General features: G+C 44.3%; 1 protein-coding gene across 2 annotated transcripts in view; it reads right to left on the minus strand.

Moving 5' to 3' along the window:
- The window catches only part of GLG1 (golgi glycoprotein 1), a 146774-nt gene extending 141286 nt beyond the window's left edge, over positions 1-5488 (minus strand). Inside the window, exon 1 of one of the 2 annotated variants that reach the window (XM_059043721.2) lies at positions 4684-5488. In XM_059043721.2, the coding sequence (XP_058899704.2) occupies positions 4684-5247 (564 nt within the window). In that variant the 5' untranslated portion in view covers positions 5248-5488. The remainder of the gene's footprint in view (positions 1-4683) is intronic. The other variant, XM_059043722.2, reaches the window with a different exon arrangement.
- Positions 5489-15192: the final 9704 nt, after the last annotated feature.

The raw sequence follows: 15192 nt of genomic DNA on the forward strand, positions 1-15192 counted from the left end.
CAGCTCTAGTCCTAGTTTACTCTTTGTGGTGTTCCATTGATTCAATACAAATAGTAGGGGAATATATCTAAATTCTTCCATTATACTAGTACAAATTCTGCTTAAGGTGAGATGGGATCTGAAAATCTTTTCATGAAGCAGGAACTCTACTTGTAATGGACTCAGACTAGTAATTAAATTAGCTTTTTCTAATAATGCCAGTCTGTCCACCTGAGAAATCTACAATACTCCAACGCAAAGATGCTGCTTCTACCCAGTTGTTCTTGTGAAAAAAAGAGGATTCTAATTCCAGGTGACTCTTCTCCTTTTGTGTGCACTTATGAACCCCTGGCGTTCTCAACAGCCACATACTAATTTCCCCAGCTGCAACCATTCATGGCAGATTAGAAAGAATACAATCTTTGAAGTCAAAGAGAACTTGCTGAATACCACCCATACCACTTAGGCTATAACACTGGACAAATTACTTCATCTCTCTGAGCCTGTTTCTCAACTAAGATAATAACACTACTCGAGTGCCTCACAGGATAAATGAGATAATATAGATATTACGGCATACTATCTTAGGATACGTACAGTTAAGAGAAAGGCTAAGAATAGAATAAGAAAATGTTCACCTATGAGTTTGAAAGTAAGTTTACAGTTTGTAATGTTGAAATATTAATTCCTGTTCAATATGTAAAATAGTCCTATCTTAAATAAATATTTTCAAAGCATTCACTCTGTGCAAAGTTTAGAAATAATGGTCACAAATTTATAACCTGAAACTGATATATGAAGACAAGGTACCAAGAAATTCAGAAGAAATACTCATAATGCTTTTAAATACTAAAAAATAACAATTAGGTTCTGTTTTTTTTTTGAAGTCCTTATCAGAGACTCACACTGAAGTATTTAAAACAGAAATGACAGTGTCTGGAACTTGCTTTAAAATATCCATTCTCCCAACCCCTCTGATTACAAAAAAAAAAAAGTGAGAATAGCTGAAGCTGGGTGATGCATATGTGGGGAGTCATCATACTATTCTCTCTATTTGTGTTTATGTTTGAAATTTTCCATATTAGAAAGTTTTTTGTTTCTTTTTTTAAAATCAAACAAACAAAAAAACAACCTAAGAAAAACTATGCACATCACTAATAAACTTCTAAAGAACCAACATCTCCATCTGCAGCAACTTCTAAACACAAGACACTATCAGTTGGGACTTCCCTGGTGGCACAGTGGTTAAGAATCCGCCTGCCAATGCAGGGGACACAGGTTTGAGCCCTGATCCGGGAAGATCCCACATGCCGCAGAGCAACTAAGCCCGTGTGCCACAACTACTGAAGCCTGTGTGCCTAGAGCCCATGCTCTGCAACGAGAAGCCACCACAATGAGATGCCCGTGCACCGCAACGAACAAGTAGCCCCTGTTCGCTGCAACTAGAGAAAGCCTGCACAAAGCAATGAACACCCAACACAGCCAAAAATAAATAAATAAATTTATTTTTTTTAAAAAAAGAAAAAGATACTGTTGGTCATTTCAGCCAAAAATATATAAAGTATTTTAAAATTACTCTCAACATAAAGCATGTCTTACCTCTTTATCAAATACTAGACAGTAATACCTTTGGTATTACTTCTCCTCCACCTGGCAGAACAGCCCAGAATGTATTTTTCCTTTTTACCCTTATACTTTCTAGTTATATATTCTTATAACTAGAACTACCACTAACTACATATACATACACACACACATAACCAGGACTACTAACCATCATTACTGCTAATATACCCACTATGTAACAGGGGGCCCACTGGGTATACTTCACCTTTTAAAAAGTATGACTCAGCTGAGAGGGTTAAAAAAAGAATCTCCCACAACATATAGCCTTAAAATAGTGGCCAAAAGGAGAAAAAGCTGTGAACTAATCTTAGTCTATGTGCAGTTTTAATATAGTTCACACATAAAATTTTAATTTGGTGGCATATGATGCATTAGACAAATGGAAAGTATCCGCTGAAATCATTTAAAGGTAAGTATAAATACCTTCAAATAGATTCTCTAAGTGAATTAGTACACAACTTTGAACACTAAAGAGAATCTTAAAATATCTGAACTTAAGACTTAACCTTCCCACGTTGTTTCAAAATTAAAATGTGGTTTACTATACTACCATTTAAATACTCACATGCTTTGCCTTCTCATAATTCTAATAGCACGAACACAGAGAACAATCTTCCCCAAATATGTATCCAAAGGGATAAAGAAGCACAAATGTCTACTTTCCTATCAAAGTGTCCTACTTACCAAAGAGCACATACAAAACATATTCCACACTTTCACTTCAAATGTGCCTAGCTAGTTTACTTTTTTAACCGTTATGCTCTTTCAAACACATAATTGAGATTTAACTAATTCTCTAAGTGGAATAAAATTTCTTTTTGCGGGCTTCCCTGGTGGCGCAGTGGTTGAGAGTCCGCCTGCCGATGCAGGGGACACGGGTTCGTGCCCCGGTCCGGGAGGATCCCACGTGCCGCGGAGCGGCTGGGCCCGTGCGCCATGGCCGCTGAGCCTGCGCGTCCGGAGCCTGTGCTCCGCAGCGGGAGAGTCCACAGCAGTGAGAGGCCCGCGTACCAAAAAAAAAAAAAAAAAATTTCTTTTTGCTGTCTTTAAAGGAAAAAAAGAAGTAGTTTAAAAATAGCTCCACCTCCTAAAGAATATACACAGCTGTTCATGATTTCAATTTTTATGTATATAAAATTGGAAGTAAATCAATTAAATTGGAAATTTGGAAACCCCTGCCCCCCCAAATCCCCTCTTCCAATTTATATGACACCTTTTCTTTCTCTAGAGCATAAAAAAGGCTCCATTAGCTTACTCACCTTCAATCAGTCAACACTATTTACTGAGTCTCAGCACTGAATTAGGTACTCTGAAAAGTTACAAAGGAAATACAGCACCTAGTAACTACCTTCAAAGAGTTTAAATCCCTATAAAAAAAATGTAGTTACCAAAAGAATACCCTTGCTGAGAATCTTACAGTCAAAGATGGAGCAGGGACTACATTTTCAGGCCAGGTTCTTTACACTAACTAATGCAAGAAAGATAGTACCTACCAAATTAAACAGACTCCAAAAGTGGTCAAAGCTAAGTTATTTATAGATTATTTATGCTGCTACACACTTCTACATGCATGACAAAGGAAGACTGCTCCTGTGAGTGACTGTTTCCAATTGTCCCTAATGCACGTAAAGAGACATGTACTCCTTGAATGGGCCACTTTTTGCCACTTTCCCTAATAACATCCTGTTTCTACCACAAACTGCTTAACCAAATGTTTGGTCTTCAATATTAGGATCCTAGTTTGAGAGAACAGCATCTATTATATATCCTCAAAGGCCAAACAGAAAATTTCAAGAAGCTTGACAGAGTTAAGAATCATAGCTGTTATCGACTAGAGGAGTAGTTGAAGAATAAAGAATAACAAGGGATTATCTTCCTAGTTTTCAAATTGTAGATAAGTCATCTAAGGTCCCACATTTCTGGTGGCTCTAGAAATTTCCCTTCTCTCTGTCTCCTGAGCATGTATATCTTTTCCTCCTGTGAATTACTCTGCGTGGAATACCACAGGAGGATGAGGGGGGAAAAAAACTGCCAAGACTAGCACTTTTCTACAAGCTAGTGGTTTTCCTATGACCATGAACACCTTAGACAATTCTCTTAACAATTTCCCAAATAAAATTGTATCCAGCGGTGGCTTCATTCTACCTGTCAACCTTTGGGCCTAATTCTATATACCTAAACCTTAAAAAAAAAAGTATCCCTATCAGATTTGCTCCCAAACTTTGGTAACTGTCAAAAATGCACTTAGGTCTGCATCATTAAATCCAGAGAAGAAATTCTGTTACTTAACTGAATCACATCAAACAACATCAAACCTAGACTGCATTAAAAGGTACTGTTAAAATCATATTCAGACGTCAGAAAGGCAAAGACCCCACAATCCATCTTCAAAAACTGCCCCAACTTTTCAAGCTCTGGGACTCTAAATCTCTTGGAGTAATAGCTTACACTTGAGATTCATTACAAATTGACCAAAAGAAATGAAGAAGACGAAGAAGGGGAAAAAAGCATATATTAGTTTCAGCAGCTGGTAAATAATAGGAATTTCTGAATTACAAAAGGATAGGGTAAAGACAGTAAATTCGGTTGCTGTCTACAATACGCATCAGAATAGAACCAGTTACCTAAACAAACATTATCTACTGCCAATAAACAGCAGGGCATTCTTTAACAGCTTAAGTACGCCAACCATTTTTCATGTTTAAAAGGGTTGCTACAAATTATCCAAGTCGAAACGGATGGCAAAATCCTAAACTGGTTTTCACCAAGGGGCTACCGCACTTAGAGCATCACACAAAAGACCGGAGCAAATATAAACACGCTCTGGGCCTTCGCCGACTGCAGCCGGGAGCTGGGGTCTGCGTCCCAGACCCCCGCACCCAGAGGTACTGAAAGGTGGGCGTGGGGTCCCCTTCTTGGAATTCGTCGGGGAGCGAGGGGCAGAGAGGGAAGGAGCGAGCGCAGCTCAGAGAAAGCGAGAGGGAGAAGCAGCAGACCGTCGTCAGCGGCTTCCAAGGCCGGCGACACCCTCGGGCCCGCACCAGGCCTGGCCCTCCCGGCCCCGTCCTGCCTCCTCACCTCCCTCACGTCCTGCAGGCACTCCAGCACCGCCAGGTTGTTGCTCCAGGTATGCTTGGGACACACACGAGTCACGTCCTCCCTGCAGGACTCTTCCTCCGCCAGCTTCCAGCCCCCGCCAGCCCCGCCAGGCCCTGATCCGCCCCGCCGGGCCGGAGACCCACCCGCCGGGAAAGGCGGCTGCGGCTGCTGAGGCGGTTGCTGCTGCTGTTGCTGCTGCTGCTGCTGTTGCTGCTGCTGCTGCTGCTGCTGCTGCTGCTGGAGGAACTGAGATGACTGAGGGAGCTGGAGCTGACCCCCTAGAGCGCCGCCTCCAGGCTGCCCTCCGAGGGGCAGAAGGTTGGCCCCCGGGCCCTGGCCTTGGCTGTGGCCTCCCTGGCCCTGGAGTTTCTCGGCCCCGGCCGCCGCGAGCAGCAGTAGCTGCAGCGCCGCCGACAAGCGGAACATCCTCCGTACACGTCCACACGCCGCCATCTTGAGTCCGCGGCGAGCTCGACGCACCCGCCGGCGCCGCGTATTTAAATGAGGGGGCGGGGCGTCGGGGCGGGGCCCGGAGGGGTCCATCCGAGCCCTTCCCCTGCCGGCGCAGACCAGCCAGCTGGGAGCGAAGCCCGGGAGTGGCCGAGCTCCGAATGGCCCACGCCCCGGACCTCGGCGGGCGGGAAAGCTGCGCTCTTTGCCGGAGACGTTCCTGGTGCTCCTTAAGATATCTGGGTAGTACAGCTTTGCCTAATTCCCTTGGTTGTCGTCACAGAAAAATAAAAAAGGATTGGGATTGCCACAACCAAGATGGCCGGTAGAGTATGTCATCCGTTCAATGACTTGAAAAAAAAACTTTATGTGTAGGGGTGAACTTTACACGATCAGGTGTATTCCGGCATCTAAGAACCTCTTCTTGCATTTCTCCTTGCTTCCTTCCACCTGCCCCAAAAGCCTCTCTTACCCAGAAAAGAAGGCAGCATTGAATCAGGGTTAGGAGCACTGGTTCCAGAATAAGAAAAGAGCCTGTTACAATCTTTGCTCTTCGGCAGACTAGGCAAGTCCTTTAACTTCTCTGACCCTCATTTTTCTCGTCTGAGAAAGAAAAGGAGGAGCTCTAATGTATAATTGTGAAGATTAGAAATAATAAAGTGCCTGGCCGACAATAGGGAATTCAAAAAGTTATAGCCAGTATTATGAATAAACTGGGAAGCCCTTTGCATGTGAGCCAGATTTTAAGCCAGAATTTAAACTCATGTTTCAAGGAGGGAAAGAAAATAACAAAACATGTCTTTGAGGCCTCAGGTTAAGTCTGTGCCTCATAACTGTCTTGCTAACCTGCACGCAGCATCTTCAGCAAGCACTATAGGCAGGGATGGTTGTTTCACTTAACACCAGTGTCCCCTCCTTCTCCATAGGAGAGATGTTATCTTCCTAAAGCATCTTCACATCTATTGTGTCATCTGAGCCATGCATCAGGCCTGAGTTGGGTTCTCACTCAACTGAAGAATGGCAGAGATGGTAACAGTTCTGCACAGCAGGGTTAAATGTCCTGCCCAGGATGAACTTCGCCAGCCTGGGACCAGAACCCCTGGCCTCTCACTCGGCATGGTGCACTTTTATCCCACTCTGCCAGTATACCATGTTGGGGAGTGAGGGCAGCTTGGGACATGTGGTCCCCACTGGTCATCCATGTTCAAAAATGCAGCTTCTGCTGTCCTGACCCACAAATGGGCAGCGAAGACCAGACCAGACATAACTAGAACCTGAGAGGTCGGGTGGGGGCTCATGGGCCTCATAAGGAACCCCTGAGACTGAGAATATTTTAGGGGTACAAACTGCCCACTGTGGCCGACACAGGCCTCTATCTCTAGGAATGAGGACATCTCTACCAAAACTCACTCCTGCTACTGCCATAATGTGGTGCTAAGGTTACTGCCAACCTTGAGCATTGACTAAGACAGCCCAGGGTAGAACAGATAAATGTACATGTTCCTTAACAGATATGTGGCATAGGTAAAACTCAGGCAGGCTAGAGACCTGAAGTTCTTGAAAAGTCACTTAGGGTCATTAATTTTTTTTTTTTTTGATGTTGGGGGTAGGAGTTTATTAATTAATTTATTTATTTTTGCTGTGTTGGGTCTTTTGTTTCTGTGTGAGGGCTTTCTCTAGTTGTGGCAAGCGGAGGCCACTCTTCATCGCGGTGCGCGGGCCTCTCACTAGGGTCATTAATTTTTAAAATTGTTTAATTAATTAATTTTTGTTGGCCATGCCACACAGCTTGTGTGATCTTGGTTCTCCGACTAGGGATTGAACCCAGGCCCTCGGCAGTGAAAGCACAGAGTCCTGACCACTGGATAAGGGTCATTAATTTTCAATGATGGGTCTCCATGTGCGCAGACAACAAGTGGCAGTTTATTTTTTAAGCCAGTTTAAGGCCAGAAATTGACAATCCGCTAAGAGAAGCCAGCAGTTGCCCATCTCACAGCCTGCAGTGAGGAAACCCTTGACCCGAACACAGAATGCCTCTGGAGATAGGGAGGAGTATATTTGCCTATCTTGAAATCACAGTGACCAACAAGCAAGAAACTGAGAGAAATATGGGAACCCGGCCAGCTCAGGCTGTGTCAGGCAAGTCAGACTTTACAGAAAGCACAAACCCACAGGCCAGTGGGAAGAGAGTTGACCTGACCTGGGTCGCCTGGACTCAGTGACTTTTCAATAAAAACAGAGTGTCTCTATCACAAACTAGGAATTCATTTTACTCTTTAATGTACCCTTTGTTTCTTTCTTTTTTTTCTTTTTGTGGTATGCGGGCCTCTCACTGTTGTGGCCTCTCCCGCTGCGGAGCACAGGCTCCAGACGCGCAGGCTCAGCGGCCATGGCTCACGGGCCCAGCTGCTCCACGGCATGTGGGATCTTCCCGGACCGGGGCCTGAACCCGTGTCCCCTGCATTGGTAGGCGGATTCTCAACCACTGTGCCACCAGGGAAGCCCTACCCTTTGTTTCTTGATCCTCACTTCCGTAACTCATCCAATAGATATGTGTTGAGCATTTTTTTAATATGTCACACATTGCTCAAGAACTGGCTTATATGAGAGATAAACAATAAGAGAGTGAATAAAGAGCAAGATAATTTCAGATAATATAAGTTCTATGAAGAAAATAAAAGATAGGGACTTCGCTGGTGGTCCAGCGGCTAAGACTCTGCATTCCCAATGCAGGGGGCCCGGGTTCGATCCCTGGTTAGGGAACTAGATCCCACGTGCCACAACTAAGAGTTTGCATGCTGCAACTAAAGATCCCACATGCTGCAACGAAGATCCCACATGCCGCAACTAAGACCCGGCACAGCCAAATGAATAAATAAATATTTTTTTTTAAAAAAAAGAAAGATAAAATAAATAAATAAATAAATAAAAATAAAAAAAGAAAGATAAATGGGATGACTGGGGTGGGAAGGAGATTTTATATAAAGGCAGCTAGTGATCATTGAGTTAAGAGTGAATTGGCATAAATTTGTTAAAAAAAAAGGGGGGGGCAGATCTAAAGATACTTAGTTTGTTCAGACTTCTATAACAAAATAGCACACACTGGGTGGCTTATAAACAACAGAAACTTATTTCTCACAGTTCTGGAGGCTAGAAGTCCAAGATCAGGGTGGTAGCATGGTCAGGTTCTGGCAAAGGCCCTTTTATGGGTTGCAGACAGCCAACTTCTAACCGTGTCCTCACAGGGTGGAAGGAGCTGGGAGCTTTGTGGGATCTCTTTTATAAGAACACTAATCTCATTCATGAGGATTCTAGTCTCATGATCTAAGCACCTCCAAAGGCCCCATCTCCTAATACCATCACAGTGGGCATTAGGATTTTAACATATGAATTTAGGGGGGACAAAAACATTTAGACCATAACAAAAGAGTTCCAAAAGCAAAGGTTAATGACAAGTGCAAGTTCAAGACAAGGGAGTAAGCATTCAGAATGAAGGCCTATGTGGCTGCTTTGAAATCAGGAAACAGGGCACTAGAAGGAGTCAGAGAACCCATCAAGGGCCAGATCATATAAGGCCCTGCAGGCCCTATATATACAGGAAATTGGGGAGGATTCTGATCCCAAATACGAGTACAAATACAAATTTGTATTTACGCTGAAATAAAACCATAAAAACTAGATAAAATATATAAAATATCTTTTGAGGGGTTAGAAAGTAACTCATACAGTGAGGAAATGGGGGGCTACAATCTTTGAGAAAAGAGAAGTACACAGGGAAGCTCCAGCCCAGATTTTTTTCTGAGGGGACTGTCCAAATTGTGGCCCAGAAGAATTGAGCCCTTGCAGAAAGCAGTAATCTCACTGGGCTGAAAATATATAGGTAGGAGTTCAGAATCCTCCAAGTGGCTGGGACTTAAGGGTCAAAATACTGGAGAGAAAGAAACCACAGAGAAAGAGCCAAAAATCTGTGAACAAATTTCTCTCAAGTGGCTGACTGACTCCTAAGCTGTGCATGCAGAGTCAGACTCCAGCAAATCCTGAAGAAAACAACAGCTGAGAGAGCAATAAACGGAGAGAGATTTCATCCTCCCCATAGTGCTGGGGAAAGAGCTTGCACCCTGCTGAGGTGTAGAGGCCTTGGTAAACACCCCTGGCTTTTAAGTGAGGCCTCAGAAGTGTTACACCCTAGGAACAAAGGCCATACTGCAGGAGGAAGGACAACACCCCAGGGGTAAGGACCTTGCCCTAGAAGTAAAGGCAAAAGTACAATGGGCCAACGCTAATAAAGCTTAAACCACGCCTCAGTGGGGTCAAGGTGACCCTCCAGTACTCTGTCTATAAGAAGAAAAATTAAACTTTTTGGAGAAAGATTGATATCATCCAGAGCTTCTATAATTTTTAATCTGCATGGTCCAGCTTTGAATCAAACATTATGAGGCATGCTAAAAACAAAACAAAGCTGAACTAAGCTAAACTAAATAACCAAAAGCAAAAAGTCAGCACAAACTCCATATGATTCAGATATTGGACTCATCAGATGGGGACTTTAAAATAACTGTGACTAGTATGCTATAGAAAATAAAAGATAGGGCTTCCCTGGTGGCGCAGTGGTTGAGAGTCCACCTGCCGATGCACGGGACACGGGTTCGTGCCCCGGTCTGGGAAGATCCCACGTGCCGTGGAGCGGCTGGGCCCGTGAGCCATGGCCGCTGAGCCTGTGCGGCTGGAGCCTGTGCTCCGCAACGGGAGAGGCCACAGCAGTGAGAGGCCCGCGTACCGCAAAAAAAAATAAATAAATAAAAATAAAAGAAAATAAAAGATAGATAAAATAGGTGAAAATAGAGAATTTCAACAGAAAATTGGATTCTATACAAATAATCAAATGGACATTCTAGAACTGAATTAAAATTCATTAGATAACATAAACAGCAGACTGGATATCTTAGTCTGTGTGGATTGCTTTAACAGAATACTATAGGGAATTCCCTGGTGGTCCAGTGGTGACAAAGAGAGAAAGAGAAAATCTTAAAAGCAGACAAAGGTGCATTTGTACTTCAAAAATGAAGTACTAGGGACTTCCCTGGTGGTCCAGTGGTTAAGACTCCGTGTTTCCACTGCAGGGGGCACAGGTTCCATCCCTGGTTGGGGAACTAAGATCCCATATGCCGCGTGGCACAGCCAAAAAAAAAAAAAAAAAAAGTAATGAAGTACTGATACACACTACAACATGGATGAACCTTGAAAACAATACTAAGTGAAAGAAACCAGAGACAAAAAGCCACCAGTGGTAGGATTACATTCATATGAAATATCCAGAATAGGCAAATCCATAGAGACAGAAGTAGATTAATGGTTTCCAGGAGATGTGAGGAGGGGAGAACTGAGTAGTATGGGATTTCTTTTGGGAATGATGGAAATATTCTGGAATCAGATAATCACAATCATAACATTGTGATTATACTAAAAACCACTGAACTGTGCACTTAAAATTGTTAAAATAGTGGAGTTTATGTTACATGAATTTGATCTCAATAAGTTTTTAAAAATGTAATTAGATCCATTCAAAAAAGGTGAAATAAAGACATTTGCAGGGACTTCTCTGGTGGTGCAGTGCTTAAGAATCTACCTGCCAGTGCAGGGGACATGCACCAGGTTCAAGCTCTGGTCTGGGAAGATGCCACATGCCGCAGAGCAACTAAGCCTGTGTGCCACAACTGCTGAGCCTGTGCTCTAGAGCCCACGAGCCACACTACGGAGCCCGCATGTCACAACTACTGAAGCCCGTGTGCCTAGAGCCTGTACTCTACAAGAGACGCCACTGCAATGAGAAGCCTGCACACTGCGGCGAAGAGTAGCCCCCGCTCGCCACAACTACAGAAAGCCCGTGTGCAGCAACGAAGACCCAATGCAGCCGAAGATAAATAAACAAATAAATAAATTTAAATAAATTAATTAAATAGTTAAAAAAGGCATTTGCAGACAAACTAAAGCTGAGAGAGTGAGGTAATTCATTGCTAGATGGTCTGCACTCCTCTAGGCTGAAGGAAAATGATCCCAGAGGGAAGCATAGGACTGCAGGAAGGAATAAAGAGCACTGAAAGGCTAAATATGTGGACAATTAATATTGTTTTAAACAACGATAATGAGAGACTTTTAACATATGTAACAGTGAAACATATGACTCCCATAGCATATGAAGAAGGATGCAGATTGTAACTGCTAGGCCCTGGAGACTAGGATAAACACTAAAAGAATACTACAAGAATGTGTAAGTGTAAAGCATTTGATTAATCCAAAAGAAGGCAGAAAGGTGGGAAGAAAGTAACAAGGAACACGTAGGATAAACAGAAAACACTTGCACTAGGTTTAAGGCTACTTAAATCTAAGTGCATTGGGAAGCTGTTGGAGAGGTATCGGCCGGGGTGTGGTTTAATCACCAAGCAGGAGCTAATAGAGTCTAACCACCTCACAAGTACCCTCCGTGCTCTGCATGATGTTGAGCACATAGAGCGCAATGAAGGCTTACTGAACTGGCCAAGCTGCTCCTCCCACGGCCGAGCAGCTGAAGTGACTTCCCTGAAGCCCTCTAATTGCTCTTCTCATTGTCTGGGCAAGCAAGGTGGAAAGAAGTGATGGGGCAGAGCACTTCCCTCCCCTGACTTCTTACCATCTTTCCCACTTGAGGAGTATGGCCGCTTCCAAAATACAGGAATGCTTTCCCAAACTTGACCGTGCAGCTGAATCACCTGGAGCAATTTTCAAATTTTCTGATTATGGAATCCGGGAACATGCTTTCCTAACAACTAAGGCAGCACTGGTCCCTGCCAGTCCTTGGCAACTATTGCCCTAGTGCAGGACTGCATCAGGGGTCTCTCTTTCCTCAGGCACCTCCTGACCTTTGCCATATCCAAAATTTCAAGATCACGTAGATGTGACATTGACCCATGGAGTTCTAACACTTTCTTCGTAAAATTTTTTTTCCTTCTCCTTTCATGGTCAGCTCGAAAGTCTCAATATTTTTGAAGCCTTCCTAAGAAAATGAACCCCTTTTCAACATGCCATTTTTAGATTTATTCCTTTATAATTCAGCAGTTCTTTTCTGAGCACCTCCTATGTACTTCCTGCCTTGGGGATAGCACTGTAGTTAGAAGAACCAGCCTGGACTGTCTGGGTTTATCTAATCCACCATTTGACTCTTGGTGGGTTATTCTGAGTCCTGTGAGAAGCAATCTCCAGACAGCATTAGCTGTGGAAGAAACTTATTAGGATTAAAGCCTCACAGGAATGGGCCTGCTTTAGCATCTCTTGCCCATGCTCAGTCATTGGCTGGAAGAACCCTTGGGGAGTGTGGCCTCAGAGTGAACCCAGTGATGGATTTCAGAGCACAGCAGCTGGTCAATTACAGTCCCCACAGTTGGACATCTGAGAGGCAAATTTTCACAACCATCATATTCCATCCCTTGTGCCCCATAGATTTATTTCTCTACACAAATGTGATGAACAGCTACTCTATAGGTTCCATGGATCTCTTTTTCAGAGGGAAAAACTCAGAAGAGGGAGGTTAGTGAGATAAACTAATGTCCATCATTGCTGGTGATCTCAGGGCTGCAAGTGGTATTTATCCTCTTTTTCCTCCGTTCTGAATTTCCTTTACCCTCAGCTAGCACCTCAGAAGTCTTGGTGGCTTACCTGGTGATGTGACCCAAGCCTTCATTTCAGGGACGGTGTTGGCAGTGGGCATAACCTTTTCATCCGGGTGTGGTATTGTTGCATGTCTGTCCACAGTTAGAAGAGGCATCCAAGTGGACCACTTGGATATTTCTCTTTGCTCCCATTATGTACAAGCAGCCCTGCTCCCTCCTGTTGATCAGGGTTAGTTACCACTGCCAATATGGTGATTCCTCTTCTCACCTATTGGTCCCTGGGCACAAGGTCCCAAAGCGCTCTGGTAGCAGCCATAATTTATATAGTTCAGTGGGACCCTTGCTGTGTCCTCTGGCAAAGTGCACCCCTGCAGGAACCCAGGACCTTCAATGACGTGGAGCCCAGGTTGCTGGGATGGGAAGTACAAAATCACCCAGGTCATTGGGAGTGACAGCAAATGGAGCCACTCCTGTTTCCTCAGGTTGGTTCCTGGACCCATGTATTCTGCCTACTGGGAAAACAGCACCAATAGAGGTCTCTTAACACCGCATCCTGAAGAATGACACCCTATTCTCTCAGTGTTGCTTCTTAGCTAGTGCTTCAGCTATGTCTTTAGAAGGTCATTATCAGTATGCTATTAGCTGGCTGTTTCTGGATGGGATAGTACACGACAAGACCCCATGATAGTACATGACAAGATCCCATGGTCATGGATCCACTTCTGCAATCCCTTCACTGTACAGTGGGTCCCCTGGGTCAGATGCTATGTTGGGTAGCAATCTGTGCCTCAATCTGGCATTCTGCTGGCAGAGGGCCCTGAAAGCAAGAAAGTTAAATCCACACCCAGAATAGCTATCTATCCCTATAAGGAAGAACTGCTGGCCTTTTCAAGAGGAAGAGGCCCATTGTATCTGACTTGCCACAAAGTAGCTACTTGATCTTCTCTAGGAAAAGGGCCTATCAGAGACTCAGTGTTGGTCTCTGTTGCTGACAGGTTGGACACTAAAAGGCAGCCTTGATAAGTGGCAGTCCATTCTCCCAGACAGACTTTGGGCCCATATGTAGCCTCCATCTCTGCCAACCGTGGCCACTCCATTCGTGGGCCCAACATATCAGGTCTACAGTGGCTGGAGGATGGCTGTCAATTGGTCGAGTCATCTTGTCCACTTGGTTGTTCAATGCCTCTTCCATGGTAGAGGTTCTGGTGTGCATTGTCCTGTAATAAAAAGTCTTTACACATTGTGCCTTCTCCGTATAGTCCAACCACATGCCACTAATCCCAGAACAGGCTGTTGGACCCTGCCCAGGAATCTGTTTATATTCTCACCTTAAACCACTTCTTCCATACAAAGCGGAAAGATTAGGGCACAGCTTGCAGCTCCACTCATTGGAATATTTTTCACTCTCCACTATCTTTCAGGGTCATACTTGCGTCCTGTAGGTTTTAATGGTGTCACTAATCTCCACCATCCTCCATCCCCCAGTAAGACGCTGAGTTTTTTGTTTTTTTTTTTGGTCACGCCATGCGGCTTGCAGGATCTTATTCCCCAATCAGGGACTGAACCCAGACCATGGTAGTGAAAGCGCTGAGTCCCAACCACTGGACTGCTGGGGAATTCCCGACATTGCTTTTAATTTATTATCCTGGCCAGTGATTGGAGAGCAGTTTCCAAGGTTTACATTTGGCCTTTCCTGTAATGGTATTTTTTTAAAAATTAATTTATTTTTGGCTGCGTTGGGTCTTCATTGCTGTGCACAGGCTTTCTTTAGTTGCAACGAGTGGGGGCTACTCTTCGTTGCGGTGTGTGGGCTTCTCATTGCAATGGCTTCTCTTGTTGTGGAGGACGGGCTCTAGGCGCACGGGCTCAGGAGTTGTGGCGCCTGGGCTCAGTAGTTGTGGCTCACGGGCTCCAGAGCACAGGCTCAGTACTTGTGGCGCATGGGCTTAGCTGCTCCGCGGCATGTGGGATCTTCTCAGACCAGGTATCAAACCCATGTGCCCTGCATTGGCAGGCGGATTCTTAACCACTGCACCACCAGGGAAGTCCCTATAATGGTAATTCTTATCCCACAGGCCAGAAACACATGTTTCCAGATCATTTTCACAATGATCTAGTGTTTCTAAGTCTAGATTATTCTAGATCATTTCCAGTTATATACTTGGGGACTGGGGAGATGATCACTGGATGGATCCACATAACCGGTGGGGCCAATGTGAACCATAATCTAGCCAGGACTCCATTTACAGTACCAGGTCCCCAGGGGCCAAGGACCTATGACGATGCTTTTAGTCTGAGTATCAATACCAACTTGGACCAAATGTCCAATGGTCCTCAAATAGTTGGTTATTTCTCTTTTGTCAGTATATAGTCACCCAAGTAAATGGCCATTGAA

Source organism: Kogia breviceps, chromosome 18 (genome assembly GCF_026419965.1).
Source record: "Kogia breviceps isolate mKogBre1 chromosome 18, mKogBre1 haplotype 1, whole genome shotgun sequence".
Classification (NCBI taxonomy): Eukaryota; Metazoa; Chordata; class Mammalia; order Artiodactyla; family Physeteridae; genus Kogia; species Kogia breviceps.